Raw genomic sequence first — 13791 nt, forward strand, 5'->3', positions numbered from 1 at the left:
TTAGGAGGCTCTGGACTGAGAGACTCACTGAGGTGGTTTGCAGGTGCTCCGCCGTGGCTTACGTGGGATCCTTCCCCACAGACCCCCTCATCCCATGAAGGCCAGTGAAAAACAGGGATATATTGACCATCCTTCGGGTCACAGAAATGTTTTGAAAGAGGATGGGCGGAAGGCTTTCACGGATTCCTACTGGTCATAATGCTTCTAAACTAGGGGAGTAGCAGTAACTATGGTTTTTTTTTAAATATATAATCTGTGGAGAGATAGATGCTTTTTCCATCATGTTATGCATTTCTGGGATATTATCACAAAATTTTAAAATTCAGTCCCAGGTAACATTCTGTTTATTTTTTAAAGTACTTTGTGATATGAATAGTTTTCCAGCCATTGCAGATGGTAATTAAACCCTACAAGATGTGCTTGGAGTAATTGGCAGTAAACTGCTTAAGAAAATAGAGAAGCTCGGGAGTGATAGGGTTTCCACTTTATTACAGCTTTGAATTTTGAAACGATTCCCCCCATGGTTAGAATTATACATTCTCCTGAGGTATTCTTGCACCTAGTCGGCTTAGAACCATTGTACTTGTCCTGGAAGAGTTGAAGGGGGTTTATCACACTGCATAATCCACCCAGGTGATGAATTATTGGCAGTGACTTTGGGTTTTAAAAATTACATCAACTGCAAGTCCTCCACTAAATAGTCTCCAGTGCGTTGTGTTGACTCCTTTAAGGCACTAAACATGGGGTGCACTGGTGGAGATGGGTTCTGTTCACCCGTTTGCACACGACGTGTTTAGTGCTTTCTTTGTAATAAAAGCCTCGATTCTATGATACAGCCTGTGTGAATTATACTTGCAAGTAAGCTTTTGTCAGGATTGGAGGCCAAATATTAGGATAATAATGGAGAGCATAGTAAGGCAAGAATAATAACTTTGTATTCTTAAATAGCAAAGATGTGCTCAGTTGAACTGCAGTGTATGAAAAGGTTCAGCTTCTTATTTATTTAAACTGAATCTAAGTATCCGGTTTACACAGGAGGTCTTTAAAAACATGAACATTCAGAGCATGCAGTCGTGGTTTAAATACTTTGGACCTGGTCGGCCGTTAATTTTTACTGGAATGGTTGGTGTCCAGACAACCATGCAGAAGTACTAATTTTTGTATCAATAACTCTGTGTAATATCATTGAATTTGCATAGTTATTTAGTCATTTCTGTTAAGGAAGGAACTTAGTTTTTCTAATTAGAAAAACAATGACAAAAAAAGAGACTTGTTTTAATCCCATTATATTTCTAGTCTCTGTTTTCTGAAGTCAAAAATGCAACACGTTCTTTGTAACGACTACTTGCTGGAATCATGGGAATCTGGCCAAATGTGAACGTCTCACTCCGGGTTGGAGCCGGCTTCCCAGCCCTTCTCCATAGCTGTTCCATGTTGTCTGCTCTTTCTAGCTTCAGCCAGTGCGTGAGCCCGAGCCCCTACTCCCCCATGTCCCCTGCTAAAGTCCAGTGGTGGAGGAGACCCAGGACAATGTGATGAGTGTATTCTGCTTCTTACGGTCAGACGCTGCAGCTGTTGATTACTATCGACAGCACATTTTCGGTTTCTAAATAACATCGCCTCGGTTTCTAAATAACATCGCCTCGGTCCAAGGGGCTGGAAGCACAAAGCAGTGAGAGCTGGCAATGTGCTTGCTGTTCTCTGTGAGGAGCTTGCCCACTGCAAGGTGAGAACAGGTCAGGTCCCTTGAATGTGCGGTTAGTAATGGAACCACTTAATCATACTGTGCAAGATAATTTAAGCATGTCACCTCTAAGGAAGGCTGTCCCTTTGTTTTATGCTTTTGTTCCATGTTTCTTATCCTTGCTGACTCATCTTTGATTTCAATTGTGGAATTTCTGGTGGGGTCTATGATATCATAAGCAAGATTGACGTATTTTAAAATGGGCAACCACCTGGTTTAATCAGGAGGTTTGCTAGTGAGCACTTCCACAAGATCCAGGTTAGAGGAATGCTTATTTATTGAGAATACCAGATGTTAAAATTGCCTTGTTTCCCAACAGTGTGTGTGGAACGGCACCCTTCGAGAGCAGCGTGTCTGTGCCAACATGTAAGCACAGATGCGTTTTCTTGAATTCCGACTTTAGTGTCGTTCAGCTTCGGCAGAGGCTGCCATGGCGATGGCATGACAGTGTATTCCATCCAGGAAGCGAGTTACATACTGAGACACCGAGCTCCTTTTGAATGGGAAGGAGGGAGGAGAGTCTGTGTCGTTGTGTGAGGAGGAACAGACTCACACCCCAGTTTCCTTAACTCTTGCGCAGGTGTTTTTGCTGCAGGGCGGGGAAGCTTACCTGTCCCTGGGGCAGCCTCTGGAAGGGGAGGGGCTTGCCAGGGTCTCAGTGGGGTGGTGGCAGGGGCAGGTCACTGGCCCTAAGTGGTCGTGGGAGGGCGGAGGGAACGGCCTGGAGAATGTGCGGTTTGGGTTCCTCAGGTGGTTTTGAATCTCCGATTCCAGCGTTTGCTATTTAAATAGAATCTGCAGGTATTTTAATGAGATGAAATAAGGAAGGCTAGTGCTTTTGGAGGAAGAATGCATGAGAATTTCATGGAAAAATGTATTTGCACTTTCAACTGGCGTGGACTTTTGGTTATCATCCGGCTGGTCATCCTGACTGTTGTTCAGGTTGTAGTTCTGGATGGAAGACTTTGGGTTATTTTCAGTGAACACTAGATGTCACTTCTGCCCAGCACATGCCATCACGGAGGCCAGTTTGCCCTCTTCTATTTCTCGACCGAAGACTAAGCCTCCCTGCTGGCCCTGCTCCAGGCCCTGCGAGGCCTCACCCTGCCACCCCCGAAACCTGCTGCCTCCCCACCACGCTGCTTCCCACTCTGCCGCAGAACCGTTTTCTCCCCCACATTGTCTTAGACGCTGAAGAAGTGCTGGGGATACTGTGACATGGTGAGTCTTCAACTGAATGGTCGGGTAAAATACTTGTGTTTTCTAAAACATCTGCAGTTTTAGATCCTGTAAATGTTATTACTAACTAGTTATGTTTAATTTAACAAAGAATTAAGATTTAGAGAAATGGACGTGTCGACTTAGAGGACAGTCGTGGAGGACACCGTGGGAAGGATGAGGGCAGGTGGGGACGTGTTCAGCCCCTCCCGGCCCCTCCCCTGGGCCCCGGCCCTGCTCTTCCGGCAGGTCTCCGAGGCAGGTGGGCCCCTTCGCTCCTTTCCTGGAACCTGAGACAGCGTCCGGTGGTTGGTTACAGCCATATTTGTTGTTGTGAATGAATAAACGGGACTCTCTCATGTTGACATTTGACATTGACTCTCCTTAGTTTTGACAGGCAGCAACTCACTTGAAATTTGGACAAATATTGGGGCACCGGGGTGGCTCAAGTCGCTGGGCGTCTGCCTTCGGCTCAGGTCATGATCCCAGGGTCCTGGGATCGAGCCCCGCATCGGGCTCCCTGCTCCGCGGGAAGCCTGCTTCTCCCTCTCCCTCTCCCCCTGCTTGTGTTCCTGCTCTCACTGTGTTTCTCTCTGTCAAATAAATAAATAAAATCTTTAAAAAAAAAAGAAATTTGGGCGAATGTTGTGCTATTACAGATACAATCACACAACATATTAAAGTTCAGTAAGTATCACTGTGCTCATTAACATCCATTATTTATTTTTCCTGAACTTGTGTTAGACTCCAGCTCGGGAAGACAGACATCCCTCTGGTACCCAGAGGGTTAGTAAATGCGCCGAGGAATTAACTCATAAGGAAGTGACCATAATTATTTATATTTTATTCAAAAATAATTTAAATGACAAGTTGTAGTAAGAATCAAATTCCGTCTAGAATGAATGCTCTTAGCAGGCAGATATTTTGTTGTCTACTTTATGAATTATTATAAGTAAAAATATAACCACACAAATGCACCCAAATTCTATATTAGAATGTTTTTGTTCATTGAGTTAGTGTTTAGGAAAATAATCTGCACTTATAAAGTGTGCCATAGCTGTCAGTTATTCCTATCAAAAATTATAACATCTTCCATGGAAAATAAGTAGTTTGTGTTTAGCAATGTTCACACAAAACCTTGGAGGAGAAAGCTTTCAGAAACGAAATACCAGGGATCTGGAGTATTCCATAGAGGGGAAACCAGCTTCCCTTTCTGAAACAGAACCTACCAGATGAAAAGGGAGGCTGAGCCCCTTTCCCAGGTCTTCCCCTGAGTTTGATGCTCCCTAAGCTGCCTCTGCCTGGTCACTGCTTATAGCTGCCACCTGTCCTCAGCCTCCGTCCGTGAGTCACGAGGGCCCCGTGTGTCCCCAGACCACAGTCTGCCTGTCTCCTTCGGGCAGCAGGTTGGAACCACTGCTCGCTCTCCCCAGCACACCTCTCTCCAGCGCCACAGCCTCATCCCTTCCTCCTCAGGAACTTCGGCAACCAGCCCTCGGTTACTTTCCGGGTAACCTCACCCTCCTCCAGGAAAGCGCCCCACGGCCTCCCACGCTGTGCCTTCAGCCGCTCAGCTCCGACTTCTGTGTCTGCCCCCTGCTTGGCTGTTCAGTTAACATTTCTAAAACCAGTCTCATAATCTCAGTCCTGAAACCTGGTTCTCTTTCTGTGTTTACGCGTCGAAGAATAACAGCACCGCCCACAGAGCTCACGGCATTACCCAGGCCCTGCTTTTCTTAAACCTCTGATGCACTGGTGATCCTCCGAGTTGCCTCGTGCTGTTTTCTCTTCCCGACATACATCCCAGCGTTGCCTCCGCCCCAGCCTCCCTCCCGTTGGCCCTTCTAATTCCCAGCTGCCGTTGCAGCTCTCTGCCTCGCCAACGGCCGCTTACTTCTCCTCTTCCTCTGCAAGAGCCCCAGCTTTGTCCTGGCGTTCGGTGCTCCTAGGATGTATGGGCCTCCTTCCTACCATCAGGTTAAAATTTTAACCAATCTATGATTGCCTTTAGAAAGAGCATGTTTGCAGCTTCGCCAGTGATGCTGCTTATCAGTGAATGTGAATATTTCCCTTCCTTTTAGAAAGAGACACAAGACTTGGCGAATCATACACATGGTGCATAACAGCTGACACATGATGTACCAGCCAGATCAGTACATATTTATCTGCTTTTCAGGATGTAATTTTGTGTAGAAGAGAGAGAAAGTTCTGTTTCTGGCTTTTATACTGAGAACTTATATTTATCATTAACTATTTTGGCTTTGAATAAAATTGCACCTTTTTATTTTTGTTACAGCTACCTTCTAATATCATTTTTATGAATGAGCAGAACTGTTAATGGTAAAATATCATTTATACTATTTCTCATCTCTATCCTGCTGAATGTTACCCTTAGTGATTTCTTTTCAGATAATTATACTTTAGCAAATGGCTCATTATAATTATCTTAAGTTTTCTTTATGTACCGGGGAATATAAAATTACTTCTCATACCGTAAACCTGAGGACATTCAGAACCGAGGAGTTAGAAGCATCCTTTCAGAAAGCGTGCAGCGTTGACACAGTTGGTGTTATCTTGATGAAAGAAAGCCGACTCTGGTTTTATTCCTGAAATTATCATGGTTTGTGTAGCAAGGTAGAGAAATACCAGCTTCTGCCCATATGTCACTAGAAATGCCAGAAACGCCCCTGGCCTCCCACAGTGGGACGGACAGGCAGAGGGGGCCTCGAAAGCTAGCAGCACGCAGGGGTTTTCTCAACCTCAAGGGTTTTCCTGAAGAATAGGCTCGCTGATAGCAAAATTGAGTGTCATTTGGAGCGGGGCTCTGTGGTTATAAATGTTACGCAGGTGCACATACACACATTGTTTCAGACCAGTGTCTGAGCTGGGAATTGAGAGGCAGAAACAGAGCAGAGTGGTCCGGACAGGCCAGCCCCGTGCTAGCCAGCATGGGACGCAAGTCCTTCCTGGGGCTTGTCCCTGGGGATACAGTCGGGAATGTGCTCACAGCCTGTCCAGAGGGTTTGCAGAGAGTAAACACATAAAACACGACTGCAGACTTTTATGGGTGTTGAAAGGAAGAGAGAAATATGCTATCATAGGGAATAACATATGTGTTAACCAGTTTAGTTATTATCAGCATTTCCAGATGAGTTGCAAAGCAGTGATGTAGACACTTTAGACTGTCCAGGAGAGCCTTTGAGTCAGCGAAGTTGGGAGCTGCAGAGGAGGGACACGGAGGGTCTTGGATTCAGGGACAGAGGAGCAGTTGTGTCTGTGGGGTTCTTGAAGGAGGAGCAGGAATTCCAGGAGTGTATGCAGGCAGATACCACACACACATGCACACACACGGACACACATGCACACACAGCAGACACACTGCACACACATGCACACATGGCAGATACTGCACACACATGCACACACGACGGGCACACTGCACACACATGTACACATGGCAGACACTGCACACACATGTGCACACTGCACACACATGCACACACGGCAGACACACTGCACACACATGCACACATGGCAGATACTGCACACACATGCACACACGGCAGACACACTGCGCACACATGTACACATGGCAGGCACTGCACACATGCACACACGGCAGACACTGCACACACATGTACACACAGCAGACACACTGCACACACATGCACACATGGCAGGCACTGCACACACATGTACACACGGCACACACATGCATGCACAGCAGACACATACTGCACACATGTGTACACACAGCAGACTCGGCATGCACACACAACATACACATCCTACATGCCCATACACACATGTGCACACACTGCATGCACAGGAATACACACACACACACACACACACACACACACACACACACACACACACACACTGGGTTTCAGGGGTCTTTCGGGGGAGTCTGTTAGAGCCGACATTTCTTTTTTCTCCTCAGCTAGTGTGAAGGGACAAGACCCAGACCCAGGGTCTGAAGATTTTCGTACCGACAAGCAGCTGCTTGTATAAGGAGAGCAGGTTCCCTTTCCAGAGCCAGTCTGTTTATGGGTCAAACGAGCAATATGTTTTACCTGCTTGAATATCAGGTTCGGGGTGGTCAAGCAGAACCTTTCACTTCACCTCTAAGTGAATAAGGCAGAGTGTACATGGAGGCCAGCAAGGGCCTGTGGGATCTTAGCAAGACTCCTGCTGCTTTCTAGTGAGCAGAGTGAGAGATAAGGTCCAAACGATCAGAACTGAAGTGAGAACTTTTCCCTAAATGAGCAATCTGTGCTCTCTGTGGAGTGTGAATACCCCTCACCTCCCTCCAGCTGTGCTTCTGTCCTTCACAACTTCACACATTAGAATCCTTGGGACCTACAGTTTGTTTTCATGCTAACCTTGTCTAGCTCACGTTGTTTTAGGTTGCTCACTGTTCTTTTACGTGGGCCTTTTCAGCGTCTCTCCTGGTCCACATATTCTGGTCTATTTTGTGTTCTTGGCCAGTACAGCAGAAGGACTGAGGCCCACAGCTCATGTGTGAATTGCTGTGTGACCGTGGATAGGTTACTGAACGTCCCTGTGACTCACTGGTAAGGTGGGGAGAATCACAGAACCTCTATTACAGGGTTCTAGTCATGGCCCCATCTGTAAACAAGTGTGTTAGTAAGTGTGTAATGGGGTGTTAATAACATCTGCACACACGTGTTCACTACCATTATTAGGCAGGTGTCATTAAAGGTGAGTCATTATCGGAGTAAGACTATGATGCCTTATACAATTTGTATTCCTAATTTTTTTAATAAGTCGCTATCTTAAGAGCATAGGGCCCAAACTTTGATCTTGTGTGGTTTGTGGGGTTTTGCCCTAATGAAGCTCTTTGGCTGTGGAATACACGGTAACGCAGCATTTCCATGTAGCATCATCTGCCATCGCTGGTACAGCACATAGGCCTTTACTGGCTAGAGGAACAATGCGGCGCCATATGGCTCTAAAAACATACACTCCTGAGTCACTGTTTCTGCTGGGATTTTGCCCCAGGAGTTAGCTGTGTTGACTAATTGCAATGGATTTTTCTCGGTAAGAGAGTTTCCTTAGGAGGTTACTCGACATGGATAGGTTTTTGCTTCTGATTTTCTAGTTGTCAAATGTGTCTTCCGTAGTCGGTTGAGCAGTGGTTCCCAAGAAGATACACCCACGCCCTAAGAATCGCTGGAAAGTTATGTGGCCACGGGTGGATTAAGTGAAGGGCGTTGAGAGGAGAAGCTTATTCTGAATTATCTGAGCAGACCCCAAGTATGAGGACCTGGGTTTTGCTTAAAAAATTTAAAGGTGTAAATTGAGTTTTGAATATGGGAAAGATACCTATATATCTAGAAAATGATTATCAATTAACTCTTGAAGACTAAGGTTTTTAAAGACTCTTTTGAGTTTGTTCAGAACTGTATTTCTGAGGTACCTTTTTTTCAGTATTGAAGATTCAAACATTTTCAATTTTCAGTTTAAAATGATAAAATATGTGGTTTAATAAATTTGGAAAAATAGCATATTTCATTTCTTGGAGAGATTCCTTCATTTTCCATATAAATATTTGTAAATGAAGTATTTTGTTGTTTAACTTTCATTCTGTATTTTATCACAGTGGTGACTGTGGTAAGTACAGAATGCAGGGTTTGGATGTAAATGTGGCATATTTTTTAATTCTGCAAAAATAAGACACATTGGTAAAGTTGAACAACTGAAGCTTTGTGAACTTCCTACAGTTGTTCTAGAAAAATCTCTAGAGTTACCATTATCCAAATTTGTGTTTAGGATCTGAAATGCAATGGGAACCAGGGTTTACAACTAAAATCTGTTGTAATCCAAATAAATGGCATTTAAAAAAGAAATTGGTTCATTTAAAATCCAGAGGGATATTTAAAAAATCATTTGAGCTTCAAGAATTTTTTCTATTTTAACTTTCTGGATGTAATACAAGTAAAAGTTACATATTTTATATTTTGATATTATAATGTCAAACATTCTTAATGGACACTTAGGACGGTGGAATAATATTCACCTAAAACCATTGTGTTTCTCTAAGATTTAAGAAATTGGAACCTAGCTATGAAACACTAATAATGAGCTAAAAGAGAAATGACACACACGTAAGACTTCTTCTCTGTGTAGAGAATACATCGTCCTAGCAACTGAGATGAAATGGGACAAAGTAGCTAATGAAATGGGACATATAGCGAGAGAGACAATGCTTAGTAGATAAGATTTAATTATATTTTTAAAAATTCATTTCTAAATTGGATAATATTGTATTTTAAAATAGAATTTGATATGAAAATATGTAACATGGTAGATTAAATTAAGTGACAGAATACTTAAATGATCATGTTGTCTGCAAATAAGGATGCTGTTCTTTCTCTGTTAGCAGTCTCTAGTCCTGTATTACCTGCTTTTCCCTATCGCGGTGGGCAGGCTTCCCAAACGACGTTGAGGTTGCCCCGTTCTCTCATCCTAAGGGGAAAGCATTATCATTCATCATTGCGCATGTGAATGCATGTCTGTTGTAGATGCTTTTTTAGGTTGAGGGCATTCCCATCTCTTAGTTTATTGAGATTTTTATCAGAAGACATGCAGGTGGTGTGACTGAGCAGTCTACAGGGCTGGGTTTAGGTTCCAGTCTCTTTGGAGGCATGGGTTCAAATCCCACCACTGCCAAGATGCAGTTTTCTGGTGGCCTGTGCTCTCTATAACTCATCAAAAAAAAAAAAAAACCCACAAACAAACAAACAAACAAAAAACCTCTGGGAGGTTTTTATCAGACATACTTGTTGAATTTTATGGGATGTTTTTACATCTATTGAGATAACCTTGTTTTTATTATTAATGATTAGGCTGTTGATGCGGTGAAATACATTAAATGATTTTGAACACAGACGCCACCTTATATCCTAGGGATCAACCCCATGTGGCCACAGAGTGTTATCATTTTATACATGACTAGATTCAGTTTGCTAATATTTTGTCAATGGGTGTTTGTGTCTGTGTTCATGTTGGATGTTGGTTTACGCTGTTCTTTTCATGTAATGCCTTCTTTTGGTTTTGGTGTCAGTGTCATCCCGGCTTCACACACGAGCTGGGGAGCGTCCTTCTACATTCTCAAAGACTGTCTGTAGCATCTGTTTTATTTCTCTGCTGGGTACAATCCACACCGAATGCTTGGAGCTCAGGCTTTCTTTGTGGGATAAGTCACACAAAGTGGGCGACTCTCCGAGATACACAGTCTGCGGGCTGGAGCTGAAGGTCATTGGAAAACAACTTCTAAAATAGAGATATTTTGGCCCAGCTGAATATATTTATTGTGCAACACATGTAACACATATCAGTAAAATTATCCTGAAATTCCAAATGTGCGTAAGCAGCACAGGCTACAGAGCGTTGGAGGGGTAAGGACCCTGACTCTTTCTGTATGCTTTCACAAGTGAGTCAACCCCTATGTCATTTAGGGTAAAGTTTCCTCATCTATGAAATCATTTATAAGGATACACTTGGTTGATGATGTTGGTTGATCATTCAACATTATATACTCATTTTTGAACATTGAGTCCTTGGTATGTCGCAGGCTCAGGACAAGGCATTGGGGGCTCAAAAATGCATAAAGCAGGGGCCCCACTCTCATTAACTCAGTTTCACAGGAAAAAATTAAATGTAATTAAAATACTACCATAAGCTGGATGGTTGGCTGGCACACGGGCGCTCTGATGGAGGTCGGGGAGGAAAGTAAGCCTGACTGTGGGTATGCGCTGATTGCTGGGGTGTAAATACCACAGTGGCTGGTTTCAGGCAACTGTAATTGGTGACATTCCCGAATACTTAACAGTCTGCTCTCCTATGCTGGTACAGGGCTGAATTCCATGCCGTGATCAAATACAGAAGGTCCGCAGACTCCAGGTGGATCAGTCCGGATGCTGGGATAGCTCTTGGGGAAGCAGAGCTGGCGTGTGCCTCGCCGGCCTGCGAGGACGGGCAGGGATGCACTTACCTGTCCTGGCTCGCCGAGCGCCTGGATTCCATTAGCCTCTTTGTGACCACGGTGTCTTTGGGATTGTGTGTTAAGTGTCACATCATGATCTGTCAGGGGCCTCCTGGGAAGCTGGAAGGTGTCTTTAACACACTCAGTTGTTTTGTTGCCTAGGAATATCTTCCTCAGAAAACGGTTTTAGGAGAAACTGTCTGTGGTCTTTTTCTAGTCTCCTTTTTGAAGTTATTTCCCTTTCTCAAACTGCAGGAGTAGGAGCAGATCATTCCCACCTGTAATGCAGATGTGTGGGTTTCTTTCAATAGCCAACCAGGTGATTTTCCCCTCAAAGAGCTTGTCACTCTTAATGTCCTTTTTGCAACCTCTGAATTTGTCGAAGGTCACAATGTGGAACAAAGTCATTGCTGAAATTTACAGAAAGCAGTAATTTGATTGATATTACATTAGAGAAAATAGCTTGGGAGAGAATCATGCCACTTTTTTGGTTATGAATGAAGTAGATATAATCACCATTCAAAATTTCTAGTGGAACAAATTTTTACAAGTCCAGTTATTGTATAATTTAATGCTTTCTGTAGGGCATCTGTGACTTCTCCTGACTTGTATGCTTGAAATAAAACCTATCTCAAATCCAGAATAATCATATTAGCCTCTTTTTATTTATACTTAATTCTTAACCACACACAGACACACACACATACACACACACACACCAGTCTGACCAAGTCTTGCTGCATTAAATGTGTCAGATCATGTTTTCACGTTACAACTCAGTCTTAGGATTCTTTATAGGTCAACAGGTGAGAGATGATTTTCATAGTAGACTTAAAAACATTCCATGATCATGGAAAATTTTCTATTTCCTGCAGATCTGGGTGAAAGGTAGTATCATAAGTACACGGAGTATTCCTGAGTCATGGGGACATTGCCAAAATAGAGAAAAAAAATCTGGATGATAATATCTACCTTCCCATCCTGTTTTATATTTAAGGTGAACATAAAGTGAAATTTTGGTTTATCATCTATTTTACCAAGAATATAGTGGTTTCTACAAAGCTTATATATTCTGCCAGATGCTAACCTGAAGTATTTTAGCTCCAGGAACTACTTGATAAAAGTGTAATTAAATGGACAGATGCAATATTTTTATGTTTTAATGAATAAAAAATAAGTGGATGTAGTAAAACCTTATTTTATTTTATTTTTTTATTTTTTAAAATTTTTTATTGTTATGTTAATCACCATACATTATATCATTAGTTTTTGATGTAGTGTTCCATGATTCATTGTTTGTGCATAACACCCGGTGCTCCACGCAGAACGTGCCCTCTTTAATACCCATCACCAGGCTAACCCATCCCCCCACCCCCCTCCCCTCTAGAACCCTCAGTTTGTTTCTCAGAGTCCATAGTCTCTCATGGTTCATCTCCCCCTCCGTCTTACTCCCCTTCATTCTTCCCCTCCTGCTATCTTCTTCTTTTTCTTTTTTCTTAACATATCTTGCATTATTTGTTTCAGAAGTACAAATCCGTGATTCATCAGTCTTGTACAATTCACAGTGCTCACCATAGCACATACCCTCCCCAATGTCCATCACCCAGCCACCCCATCCCTCCCACCCCCCACCATTCCAGCAACCCTCAGTTTATCTCCTGAGATTAAGAATTCCTCATATCAGTGAGGTCATATGATACATGTCTTTCTCTGATTGACTTATTTCACTCAGCATAACACCCTCCAGTTCCAACCACGTCGTTGCAAATGGCAAGATCTCATTCCTTTTGATGGCTGCATAATATTCCATTGTGTATATATACCACTTCTTCTTTATCCATTCATCAGTCGATGGACATCTTGGCTCTTTCCACAGTTTGGCTATTGTGGACATTGCTGCTATAAACATCGGGGTGCACATACCCCTTCGGATCCCTACATTTGTATCTTTGTAGTAAATACCCAGTAGTGCAATTGATGGATCATATGGTAGCTCTATTTTCATCTGTTTGAGGAACCTCCATACTGTTTTCCAGAGTGGCTGCACCAGCTTGCATTCCCACCAACAGTGTAGGAGGGTTCCCCTTTCTCCGCATCCCCACCAACATCTGTCGGTAAAACCTTATTTTAATATTTGGTGTCGCAAAAAGAAAATACTCTTAGTTTTCCTTGAAAGGAACACGCATGCACATGTGTGCATATAAACATACACATGCATACATACAGGCCTGCACACATGTACACAATACACAGTTGCACATGTACACACGTGTGCACACACATGCATGTACACACACATACGGCTGTGTGTGCACACAAATGTGCACATGCATCTACACGTGTCTACGTACACACGTGCATGCACACACATACACCCGTGCATTGTGCACATCTATGTACACGCGCACACGTGCACATGCATCTACACGTGTCTACATACACATGGGCATGCACACACACATCTCCTAAACATCGCGTTTACATCCTGCATTTTGTCCTCCTGGAATTGCCTCTTCCGTGTGGGCATCTGGCAGGAGTGTGCAGTGTCAGGAGGACATCGCTGAACTGTCCATCTATCTGAGCAAGGCAAGGAGAGGGAGAGTAGACCACAAGTCGAAGTTGAGGTTATGGTGACAGAAAACCCACAGACACTACCTGCTGGACCAGGAGTGGAGCCCATGGTTCTCAGTTGCTGCATTCGGACCTCATGTCCACAGGTCCAGAGCTGACTGTGTTATAGCAGAGCCGGAAGTTTAATCCTGGGATTTAACAAGGATTGACGTGAGCCTATTTGTTCCTTTTAAGGAGTTTTCCTCAA

At 43.5% G+C, this 13791-nt stretch overlaps 1 protein-coding gene across 1 annotated transcript in view; it reads left to right on the top strand.

Moving 5' to 3' along the window:
- The window catches only part of SNTG2 (syntrophin gamma 2), a 339157-nt gene that overhangs the window by 121584 nt on the left and 203782 nt on the right, over window positions 1-13791 (top strand). The window contains exons 7-8 of the mRNA XM_088026250.1: window positions 2933-2965; window positions 3212-3224. Of these exons, the coding sequence (XP_087882376.1) occupies window positions 2933-2965; window positions 3212-3224 (46 nt within the window). The remainder of the gene's footprint in view (window positions 1-2932; window positions 2966-3211; window positions 3225-13791) is intronic.

This window comes from Eumetopias jubatus, unplaced genomic scaffold, assembly GCF_037043125.1.
Source record: "Eumetopias jubatus isolate StellerSeaLion01/CBP00866 unplaced genomic scaffold, mEumJub1_p1.0 scaffold_9, whole genome shotgun sequence".
Lineage (NCBI taxonomy): Eukaryota > Metazoa > Chordata > Mammalia > Carnivora > Otariidae > Eumetopias > Eumetopias jubatus.